This window comes from Dendronephthya gigantea, unplaced genomic scaffold, assembly GCF_004324835.1.
Source record: "Dendronephthya gigantea isolate DGI-Jeju-01 unplaced genomic scaffold, DenGig_1.0 000053F, whole genome shotgun sequence".
NCBI classification, from domain to species: domain Eukaryota; kingdom Metazoa; phylum Cnidaria; class Anthozoa; order Malacalcyonacea; family Nephtheidae; genus Dendronephthya; species Dendronephthya gigantea.
Genome location: NW_021163063.1, coordinates 1,043,454 through 1,055,959, shown reverse-complemented (window position 1 = coordinate 1,055,959; position 12,506 = coordinate 1,043,454). Strand labels below are relative to the sequence as shown.

Below are 12,506 nucleotides of genomic sequence, written 5' to 3'. Positions count from 1 at the left end.
ACCATTGACAATGTTTCTGTAATTCAATTGTAAAATACCTCCAGTGGTCTCCTCACACACAATGCCTCACCCACCCCCTCAATTCTCACCCACCTATTTCGACTCCCATACATTTGAAAATTGCACAGTTAAATATAAAAACCCATTTTGGATCTGGACTGTACCAACATGAGGCAGCTTCTTCAGTCTTTTCCAGTGGATTCCAGAAATGAAATAACATCATCGCCTATCACGCCGCGAGTGACGATCATAGCTACGCTTGTGCCAACCACTTGAAGATGTGGAATGTCGGTTTTCCTGCTAAAATTTGAGAAAAATATTAGAATCTTGGCGAGCGCACATCAGTTTTAAATTGGCGCTGGAAAAAGAATAGTTTAGGGCGATTTGGTTTGAATTAAGTTTCCAATTTGACAGGATATGGGGGATACAATAGCTTTATAAAGACTTTCTCGTCACAGTAGGGAGTTTAAGATTCAAGACGCGGCCAGCTCGACGACGCTCTCGCAAAATAAAGAAACTCCACACACGAGATAATAGGTCATAGGTGTGCATAACTAGTGGTGCCACGACATCGTTCTCGTTCTTACAACGCTTTCAAATGAGGTAATTTCACGGCTTCTCGACGACATGAAAGCAGCTGCAAAGTGATAGGCTAAAAGGCTCGTTTACACTTGCGATTTTTGCTGCGATTTTCTTCTTTTGAAAGATAAGAACGAGTGAATTAGTGACTAATGTTCAAATAAAAGCTCTTATACATCAGAGCATTCGTAAGTAATTACGCATTCACATCTGTCAAAAGTCATATATACGCAAAAATTATACGCAAAACTTACATCGAACTTGCAAGTAGAGTTTTTGCGATGAGTAGAAAAGATACATCAAATACTCACTCGAAATCTTCTATCGTATTCACGTTGAAACGAACTCTCCCCGTGATGCGAATAATCACGATATTTGTGTCTATTCTTTGTCCGTTTCACCTGAAAATACAAAATCACCCGAGGAAGACGATTAGGGCAATTGCCTGCATCATGCACGAACAAAATAAAGATATTGACTACAAATTGAAGATATTTCATCAGACTAAACTACGGGAATAGTAATATAAAAAGGTAGTCAACTTTAATTACAGTATAGAACAATGTTCAGACTACATAAGACCAACTGGGTGGTGTATCATAATATCACCAACCTTCCCATATTCATTTAGAAGCATGGCTTACTAATTTTGTGTAAGATATCCAGACAGTACATCGTATTTTGAAGAAACATAGAAGTTTGAAATCGGTAAACAAAAGTTTTTTATATCAAAAACTTGGAACCCCTCTCTGAAGAATTTTTGAAATTTTCAAAACAGAACTTTCCTGACGCGGAAATTTTTCGAGTACAAGACAATGAAGTCGTTTGAATTTAAATTTGAATGAAATTAAACGTCTTCCTGGGCGGGGTGGGTGTGTTGGTCTCGTGATGGACTCGTGATGGACTCGTAAGAAACAGTCTTTATTTCGACTTTTTTTACACACATATTCTAGTTCATATTCATTTAGGAGCACATCAAACCAATATTGAGTTGACATGCACACAATACATCATAATCTGAGACATTAAGCGCTTGCTTACAATAAAAACTGTGATTCCCTCTCTAAAAAATCAGTTTTTGATATGCCCATCAGGGAGTAGCAAACTCTCCCAAAGTTCGGAATTTTTTGAGACAAAATATAAGTTGGTTTAAATTTGAGTGAAATTAGAGGGTGTGTTGATCTTGTGACAGTTTCACAAGCAGTTAATATAACGCTCCGTTTATTTCAAGATGACTGAGATCGTTACCAGAGTTTTGAAGCTGACATTTGGATTTTTAGTGGACAAGGCTCGCAGTAAAATCTCAGAACGTTTAAACGATGGCGACGTCACGGACGAAGAATGTCGACGCTTGATCGTGAGAGAACTCGATGATATTAAGACGAAGTTGGATGGATTAGCGAAAAAGGACTTACTGAGCAGTTTTTGTTTTCTTCAGGAAGGAATCAATGGTCTTTATCAGTCGCTACAACAGTTTAATGCGTCCGACAATGGATCAGAATCAACCGAACAAGCAACCTCAGCTGGAGCTACGTCTTTTCGGGAAGTTGTTCTTGTTTCTCAAATCAACGAGGTCACGTCTTTGATAAACGCCTTCAATTCATTGAAAATACATTCCAAGGAACGCTATCTCTCTGCCATTGAGTCGTTCAAGCTCGCTCGTGAAAAAGCAACCGAAGCATTCAGCAACGAAGCTTTGTCCATCGAGGACCGAATTCAAGCGACGCAGGTTCGAATGATGGCCAGAATTTTAGAAAAATCAGAAGATCCTGACGCGGGGGTAAGCGATTGCCTGCAATACCTGAAGGGGCTTCATGATATCAAAGCTATTCAAGAAATATTTTCTGTTGTGATTGACGACGGAATTAAATCTCGGTTTAATAAAACAAAGCGACTCAACAATGCTTCGTCAGTTCATCAAATGAATCTGCTTTTGTTTGAATTCGCCAAAAGGTTTTCGAACTTGCAAACAGTGCTTTTTAATTGGCCCGAGATTTTGCTTGGAAAGAAAACTCATCATCCAATAGTCCGGAGTGATCGCCTTATTGAAAAATACAGAGAGTCTGGTGTGGAAATTACGTCGCCGTACCTGGGTTACACATTTTTCGAAACCACCGAGAGTATTGATCGATCTTGCTGTGTTGTAAATAGCAAAAGAGAAATTGTTGCGAGAATAGAGATACATAATTCTGTTAAAAATTTGAATCCCTCAGGAGAATCCCGTACAATATTTGATCCTTCCAAACAAGAAGATTTGCCAAGTTGCAAGGTTGTTGGGATGGATATCGATGCCGAAGATAACCTTTACCTCATCACGCAAGAAAGCGATGATCAATCATGGAGTTACAAGTTGTTGATATTTGATGAGCATGGAGAGAAAAAACTTGAGTCTCTGTTACCTTTTAAACACATGAAAGCCTATACAGATATAATTGGATCTGTTGTACCCATAGCAGTAAACAATGACAAAATGATCGCCGTTTTTGATCGAGAGAAACAAATTCTACATGTCGGAACTTCTTGTAAGACGAATTCATTTGAAGTCCATAATAGTTCTCATCTCAAAGAATTATCTGACAGAGCGAATATGATACGGTTTCTAGATAATAATAGAACAAAAATAATTACTGCAGGTTATTGGGAAGATTGTTTTTATATCTACACGGAGAACGGCGAGTTGGAACGCAAAGTTATGATACCTAAAAAATATGGATCTATTGATTCTGTTGCGATAAATTACATCACAAAACGGATCCTGGTTTCAACAGACTTTGGACGTTATCTTTGTAGTTTCTCAGAAACAGGAGTGCTGAAAGACGATGTTGATCTGGAGTCTTTGTCCTTCGTTCAGATTATTTCTAATCTCCATGGTACAGTTGCTTTGGTTTGGGAACAGCACGTAACATTCCTTCAACTGTAGTGGACTTATTTTCATGAAGGCAAATGTTAAAAAATGCACTATGGCCTATGGGCATAGATCAAATGGCAATGCAATAAATGCATGGTAAATAAAACTTGAATTAGTCAAATCAATTCCGACAGGATGACAATCACATACAAAGAGTTCAGAGTAATTATTTTTAATCTTGTAGGACTGATATTAACTCTCTGAAATCACAGAACTCTCTCTGTGTGTGACTGTCATCCTGTGAGGATTGACTTTTTGTTCACTATAAACCATTAATATTTTACCATTCACATGATCACATCAGTGTAATTTTAAATCACATGCATGACATATCAAAAAAATCATTAATAGGCACTCCCCAAATTTGTAATTGAGGCATGGACATTGTAGAGTATTGTTGATAAACAGTTTTTCATTGTCAGTCATCAAATTCAAGAATTGGCAATTTTGTAACATTTTATACAGAATGACTTTCTCATAGACATGCAGTAAAATAAGATAAAAAAGTTCATTTTTTTATGAAACACAAGTTTCAAGCAAAATTATGAACTGATGAACAATCCGTAATTATATATTTTAGCCAGTTGCTTGACCATCATCATAGTTGATGAGCTTTTAAAACTTTTATAATAGAATTGAAATCACTTGATACCTTGTGTAACAGAACTTTCTGCTTACGAGATGTTGGAACAAGAATGTATACAAAAAACTATAGCTGGAAATGATAAAATAGACTATAGCCATTGTTTAAATAAAAATACAATACCATTGACAATGTTTCTGTAATTTAATTGTAAAATACCTCTAGTGGTCTCCTCACACACAATGCCTCACCCACCCCCTCAATTCTCACCCACCTATTTCGACTCCCATACATTTGAAGTTGCACAGTTAAATATAAAAACCAATTTTGGATCTGGACTGTACCAACATGAGGCAGCTTCTTCAGTCTTTTCCAGTCAATTCCAGAAATGAAATGACATCATCGCCTATCGCGCCGCGAGTGACGATCATAGCTACGCTTGTGCCAACCACTTGAAGACGTGGAATGTCGGTTTTCCTTCTAAAATTTGAAAAAAATATTAGAATCTTGGCGAGCGCACATCTGTTGTAAATTGAATTAAGATTCGATTTTGACAGGATATGAGCGATACAACAGCTTTACATGTATAAAGACTTTAAGACTCAAGAGTTTAAGATTCAAGAAGCGGCCAGTTCAACGACGCGCTCGCAAAACAAAGAAACTCCACACGCGAGACAATAGTTCATAGGTGTGCATAACTTGTGGTGCCATGACAGCTTCTCGACGACATAAAAAGTAGCAGTGCGATTTTTGCTGTGATTTTCTTCTTTTGATAGATGTGAACGAATGAATTAGTGACTGATGTTCAAATCTTATATTAAAAAGCTCTTATACATCGGAGCATGCATTCGTAAGTAATTACGTATTCTCATCTATCAAAAGTCATATATACGGAAAATTTCTATGCAAAACTCACATCGAACTTGCAAGTAGGGTTTTTGCGATGAGTAGAAAAGATGCATCAAATACTCACTCGAAATCTTCTATCGTATTCACGTTGAAACGAACTCTCCCCGTGATGCGAATAATCACGATATTTGTGTCTATTCTTTGTCCGTTTTACCTGAAAATACAAAATCACCCGAGGAGGACGATTAGGGGCAATTGCCTACATCATGCAAACAAAATAAACATACTGACTACAAATTGAAGATATTTCATCAGACTAAACTACGGGAATAGTAATATAAAAAGGTAGTCAACTTTAATTACAGTATAGAACAATGTTCAGACTACATAAGACCAACTGGATGGTGTATCATAATATCACCAACCTTCCCTCTGTCATACTCTTCGTCCCAGATATCCCGCCTTCTCTTCCTGTGTCCATCTGTATCCCTATCTGATAGTGACTCATCTCGTTCGCCATCCCATCTTTCAACTAAAATATTTATTCAAAACGAATCGATTAAACAAGATTTTGATGAAACGAGTTTGAGAGTTGAGCGAAGTTTTGCATGCGTGAGGTTGCATGAGAATTTACGAGATATGACGTTGATTACAGTTGGATATCTGAAGACAATAAAGTAGTTTCTATTGCAGTGTTTAATAACATTGGACTAGAAAACCAACCTAATCGGCCGTATTTTGATGACTTTCGCGAGTTGCCTAGCAACGTGTCGACAACCCCTTTTCTGTTTACATTTTCCCGCGAGATTTCTGTAAAAAAGACGCAAAGACTCAACAATTACGAATTTCAGTTTGTTCAGGGGGAAAAAGCCCCCAAATTGTTGAGAAAATCTTACCTGGTGACTTTGTCTTGTGTCTTGAGTCTTTTTCACCCCTGTTATCCACGTGCGTATACCCACGATTCCTCGATTCACCCCTACTACCCTCACACTGCTCCTCCGACGTCGAGTCATCGGAATACTGGACCAGCGGTTTCTGCTCACTATTATCCCTCCTATCCCTCTTCCGACATCCCTTCAAATCCCCAAGCACCTCCTTCCCTTTCCCAACAAGTGATTTACCAAAATCACCAACTTTTTTGCAATTCGTACGGAACTTATCGTCGGGCGAATCGTATCCGTTGGTTTTACCTTTTTCTTTTGTACCGTTTTGTAAACCAATACAATTGCTGTCTGTTTTTTCAAAGCACGTTTGTTTCTTCGCTACAGTTTTATGATCATCGTTTTCTTTCAAGCTTTCATCTTTGCCAACGAAGCCAGAAGCCGACTCGTGCAGAATTTTCCCGCCATGTTTTCTATCGGAATCCTTTTTGTCGCGTTTTCTATCCTTCTTTCTCGAGTGTAGTTTGTTTTCAGAATCCGCATCGAAGTTTATGTCGCTTTTCGAAGTCAACAAAGATTCCTGGCTCGAATTGAGATTCTTTTCAGCTCCAACTTTCTCTGCGTTTTTCGAACTTGAAATCTCCGCCTCGGAATCTCTGCTTCGTTTATGTTTCTTTTTCTTTTTAAGCTTTTTGTGTCTCTTTCTTTGTTTCTTCTCTTCGTCTTCTCCACTCGATTCATCCCTGTCAAACTCTGCTTTCTTCCGCTTTTTTGCTTTCGTTAATTTCTTCAACCGCTCCGCCTTTCCTCGACTTCTTTCGCCTTCCCGAAACTCGTCCGATAGCAACTTCGTTTCATCTTCGGATTGAACGCTTCTCGACTTCTTTCTCTTGTGTTTTTCCCTTCTGTGTTTATGTTTCTTTTGCTGGCTGTCGCTATCATCTCCGGCAGTTTGTTCGCTAAATTTAAAGACAATTCTTTAATATTTTTACACCACTGATCTATAACAAGACTGGATATATTCACAGCACTGATCTATAACAAGATTGGATTTCAGATCAGTGGATTGGATATATTCACAGCACTGATCTATAACAAGATTGGATATATTCACAGCACTGATCTATAACAAGATTGGATTTCAGATCAGTGGATTGGATATATTCACAGCACTGATCTATAACAAGATTGGATATATTCACAGCACTGATCTATAACAAGACTGAATATATTCACAGCACTGATCAAAAACAAGACTGAATATATTCACGGCACTGATCTATAACAAGACTGGATATATTCACAGCACTCATCTATAACAAGAGCATCAGTTATAATACCTCTTCCTAAAATCTCCATTCACGCCATCTTTCTTCGCCGAATCAGCTGTCGAAACTTTCCAACCGGCGTGTTGTCGCTCTGGAAGCCTGGGTCCGATCATATCTTGGGTGGAACTTCGATCACACACGGCCCAGTCCCCAGTCTTGCTCGCCACACTTCCGGGGTTACTGAGCTCCGAGCTCATAGAGGGGGTCCTCTCCCTACCTCCTGGGAGTAAAGCCCCAGGTAGCAATGCCGTAGGAAGGGAGCTGTTCTTTGTAACAGTCCATTTTGTTGTGGCGTGAACATCCTGTGGAGTTTTTGTGTCTTTTTGCTCCGCTAAATAACAAAATAAAGACATTTAAAAAAGCGATTGAAAAGAGCTCTTTAAAGACCAGTTCTATGAAAGATTCCTTTTGACAGATGTGATCGAGTGGGTAAGTTACGGGTGTTCAAATAAGGGCAATTATACGCCGGACAATCCTAACTATTTACTCATTTGCATCTGTCAAGGACATAGCACTAAAAAACACCGACTTTAAGGTATAATACAGGCATGTTTATCACCAGTTAGCCTTCCAGTTAAACTATATAGTTCAACATCTCCCCCAGGTGTGAAATTAATATACCTTTATCAGTCGACTTGTTTTCGTAATTTGTGTCACTTGCAGAAGATGATCGGTTGTTTTTGTCGTCTACCACCGAACTACTAACTTCATTCACTTGAAGTTTTTCACCGACTTTCTCGCTCCTTCCTTCAAAACTCGTTCGATTATCGTGTTGCAAATGTTGTGATGATTTCGTGTCAGTTTTCAAATTATCTTCTTTGGTTTCCAATTCTTTCTCCTCTGCTGTGTTTTGGGGTTTTTTAAGTCCGTGATTTAAAGCGAACACAACCTTTTCCCGCCTTTGAGGAATGCTCGTAGGTCGATGGTTCAAGTTTAACTGTTTGTTTGTTTCAACGCTCGCTTTCCACGAAGATTCGGGTCTTTTAGCGGGAAATTGTTGAGCTGCGGTTTTGTCGTCTAAAACAATTTATATTGAATCTTTAAGGCTTCAAATATTCGTGCAAGCATTGTTTTCGAAGTTAGGAATTGAGAATAAGATTACTTGACGTGAAATAAAGCAAAGCTTTCATAAAATACTATCCAATAAAAAAAGTGAACCTAAAAACAACTAATATTAAGCATTTCGGTCTCTCGATGTACACATACCTTTGTTTGACCGTTCGCTGATGACTTTTGGTGCATTTGAATGTTGTTTTTGATGAAATCCTTCTGTGCTGTTTGTGCAACTATTTCTAGCGGGCTGTTTCTGTGTGGAATTTGTTTTCTAAACAAAATCAGAGAAGAAATATCACTCCCAGAACAACTACAGTCATAGATAAAACAAACCAGGCACAAACCTCTTTGTGAATGTTGTGTTCTTTGATGTAAAAAAGAAGATACGCCTGTTGGCATAAAACCGTTTTTAAATTGACTTGACGAACCTACAAAATGAAATAAGAGTGAATATACGACTGTTTGTTGGCGAGGGCTTCCATTCGTGCGAGTGTACAAGATAAAAGACAGTTCAATTCGATGTTTGTTGTTTAAGTTCCCAAGGAGAATTCAAGATTCTGCCTTAGAGTTAGAGTTTTATCAGTTCAAAGACAAACTACACAGACTTTGGTCTGGCTTTTATATCAGTAGTAGTCTTCACCATTAGCCTTAGTAGTGTTGTTTTTAACAACATCCTTTTCGTAATTCGTATAACAACTTACAGAGGAATCGTTCATTTGATACCAATGATTGTTGGCTGCCTTTATAAAACAATAATAATGTCCGGAGTTGCAGGAGTAACCACAATGAACGAGAACGGCGTAGAGTTTGTAAGGAACAGCTGGTCCTTGGTTCGTGCTCATAAACGGCCGAAGATTCAACTGTTCCGGATAACTAACTTCCTTGTTTATTTTCGAAGCGAAAAACGAGTGACTGTCGAATCTATATAAAACACAGAAAAGACATTGAATTTAACCATTACCTGTGAAACTAACCGACTACACAAAACGTTATAGTCATGAAAACTTCGTTTTACTTATTAACAGACTTTCTAAAAACTAAACCAACCATCTCAGTTGAAACTAGTCAGGTACAAATTCTACCTCTTTAAACACATTGTCATGACATTTGGTGGTTGATGAACCCTTAAATTTTTCTTCGCTGGAACTTTTCTTTTGCATCTTCAACAATCAAAAGGTTTAATTTTGTGAGTAATTCAGTGACAGACAAAAGACTGAACTTCTTTTTTTATTTATTTTAAACTATTGAATTATATTAACATAGATTTCATTCATTGCCAATGGCAAACTCTTGATTTAGCTCACCTTGGACATAAGTACAGGTTCTCTCCATTGAGTAACTCAGATGAAACAAGCTTGTGCATAGCATTCACAACTGAATGAGTGTGCTAAAAAGATAAAATTTAGCATAGGATATAAACTTACTACAAATACAACAATGTGAAAAAAAAGTTGGTCATTTTATGGAATTGTTTAAATATATACATGATAGCCAGCCGATATTCAATACCTAGCTCATATACAATAACTAGTTGATATAAATTTTAATTTAACTAGTATTTACTAGCCCATTATATAGCAAATACCAAATTTACACACAGGTTACAAGCAGGACAATCACGTCTTTATTTCAATGGTGATTGATTGTGAAAGTTTTAAGGATGATGTACAGACCTTAATATCAAGCAATACTTCCATGAGTGGATCATATGTGGTTGATGTGTGATGACACTTTTCACAAATCACTAAAAAGGATTAGAATATCTTTTATTTCTGGCCGTTACTCTTCGCTCAATTGCACAGTTAAAACATTTAACAACACAACAAATTTTGTTAGTCAGCATTGCAATACTTGTACATATTTTAAAAAGCAAACCTTGACTTCGGTAATATCCACCAAAGACTTGATGAACCATTGTTGTTGCTTTCGTATATGAATCTAATCTAGATGCAAAAACACATTGAAAGCATATATTAAGAACCTTGTGTCTGCCTATTAATTAATGGCTAGTTTTCTACCAATGTCTTTCATTTAAATTGGAAATGCTATACAAGGCTCTGAAACAAGGCCATCACACAAAGACACCAACACCATTTTTGTCCTAAAACACCATTTTTGTCCTAAAACCTACTTCTCAGACACTCCAGAAAGACAACTTTTCATCATCCCATCAATAACATAGCGAAGAAATTCATGTGAGTCCTCTTGATGGCCAAATCTGAGATGTTTTGCAATGACTAAACAAACAAATAGGAAATTGAGAATCAACAATATTCAAGACCATACATTTGAAAGGTTGGGTTCAACTTACATTTTAATTTCTGTAAAATAGCTAATGGTTTGATTGCTTGATTTTGATTGTGCGAGAAAGTTCGCACAACATGACGCTGTAGCTCGCATAACATACAGAATCCAACAGTTGCACCTGAAGAAGAATTGAATCTGTTTCAGCATTTAAATACAAAAACTTATCTTGATTTTGTTGTTAACCATGATGCTGGCCAGCATTGTGACAAGTGAAACTTAGTCGACTAACAAGTGAAACCAGGCACTGGCCTGAAACTACAGTGATGGTTGGGGGTGAATATTCACATATTCTGTTTTTGCCTGATGGTTTCAGCCATATTGTTTCAGCTATGACCAGGCACATGATAAGTATACATATGTAATAAGTAGTAAAAAGGCACAATAACAATGAATAATTATACAGTAGATAGTGCATAACCATTGATAAATGACAGTACTTGTGACACTAATGAGTAAAATCATCTGAGTTGATGGTGGACGAATACTGGATAATTAAAAATCCCCACCTAATGTATTAACCAACCCCCAATGCTAAAAATTGGGTTCTCAAAGAAACACAATTTACAAATTATCATTTAAATGTTTCAATAGATATAGCTAAGGACACTGTGTTAGGCAGAATCTGTGTGAACAATTTCTTTATCTACTACAAGCTATGATACCAAACTATATAATCAATAATATCAATTAACACTTGGCCATGTCACTTTGATTACTTAACAATTCACATTTTACTAATTAAGCATAATTAGCAAAAATTGAAACACATGCACAAAATATACTCACATGTCCTTGAATGCTCCTGTGTTGCCAGGTAATTCACTAATGGCGGTGTATATGTCAGAACTTGTATGACGGAATTCAGAAAACATGTGTTACCCAGATTGAACAACCCTGGACCAACACTCCGGACTGTCTTCCATCCCAGATGAACCTTCTCTTTCTCAAATAAGACAAATTTCGGCGAGGGTAATTCATCTTTGCCTGGTTTCTTTATACAAACATCAAGTTTTTTCTTTGTATTTTCTTTCTGATCATTTCCAGTCTGTTGATTCGACGAGGCGCTATTCAACGGCGTGTATTTCTGTTTTAGTTCTTGGTAGAACGGATCCGGCTTTGAGGCCTCTTTAAATTCGATTCTATCCAACAGCACTTGTTTGCTTGTCGAAGCCACCTTTCGGTCTAACACAGAACCGAGTTTCTTATCTATCAAATCGTTGCTCTTCCAATAATTCTTCGAGTTAATAGGAATCCCAACCGAAGACATAATGAATGATGTATAGAATAAAACGACTAAATTCAACAAAAATCCTGAGATTTATACGAAATCTGACACCGGCTTGATGAATGAAAATTTGTTTGATTTTGAAGCCAGCCAAAAACTACGCTGTTCACGCAACGAAAACTCTCAGTTTACCGCATTTCTTCGCCCGATCTTCAACGGGAATACACAAACAGGTATCCGTGAATACATCTTGATAAAATCATTTTCTGTTGTACAGAAGAACAGTTTAAAAAACGAGAAATACCAGATCGTACTAAAAATATTGAAATGTGAAAATTGTTTCACTCCTGGTTCGATTCGCACGCGGCCGTGGTTACCGGAAGTTGTCGGAAGGTTGGTAACTACTGAAAATCACTGAAAAATCAAAAATGAAAATAAGGAGAAAAAACGTCCTCCATTTTACCTTTTTTTCGACCATTTTATGTATTTCTTGTTCTTCCCTTCTTCCGGCTTTCGTTTTGCTCTTTTCACTGCTTAGCTGCCTTCAATTCTCTCCTGTTTTTCTTCGTGTTATTCCTACCTCTTCCCTCCAATTATTTTTCTTTCTGACCAGAATTTATCCACTCTTTTTCAACCTCAAATCAATCAATCGCTTTTAAAAATCCTTACCAAATGTAACTCTAAAATATCGCATTGTGAATATTTTGAACCAGAACAAACGTACTGGACAAACTTATTTGCCATGCCTGTGTAAATTAAATATACAAAAAAGACGATTAATAATCCTATTTTT

At 37.3% G+C, this 12,506-nt stretch overlaps 1 protein-coding gene across 4 annotated transcripts; it reads right to left on the bottom strand.

The window, feature by feature from the left end:
• Positions 1 to 29: 29 nt before the first annotated feature.
• Positions 30 to 12,074, bottom strand: LOC114529007 (ubiquitin carboxyl-terminal hydrolase 36-like). 4 transcript variants are annotated; one of them, XM_028550728.1, is made up of 17 exons: positions 11,275 to 12,074; positions 10,493 to 10,606; positions 10,313 to 10,418; positions 10,057 to 10,124; positions 9,855 to 9,925; positions 9,486 to 9,568; positions 9,264 to 9,341; positions 8,883 to 9,102; positions 8,526 to 8,609; positions 8,335 to 8,452; positions 7,750 to 8,145; positions 7,141 to 7,459; positions 5,816 to 6,759; positions 5,643 to 5,729; positions 5,345 to 5,451; positions 891 to 980; positions 30 to 297 (listed from the first exon to the last, which is right to left on the bottom strand). In XM_028550728.1, the coding sequence occupies exons 1-17, from the start codon at positions 11,753 to 11,755 to the stop codon at positions 220 to 222; spliced, it is 3,444 nt and encodes a 1,147-aa protein (XP_028406529.1). In that variant the 5' UTR covers positions 11,756 to 12,074; the 3' UTR covers positions 30 to 219. The 4 variants fall into 4 exon arrangements, with proteins under 4 accessions (XP_028406529.1, XP_028406527.1, XP_028406530.1 ...); XM_028550726.1 differs by having other exon boundaries at positions 31 to 300; XM_028550729.1 differs by lacking the exons at positions 30 to 297; positions 891 to 980 and adding exons at positions 4,099 to 4,547; positions 5,044 to 5,133.
• Positions 12,075 to 12,506: the final 432 nt, after the last annotated feature.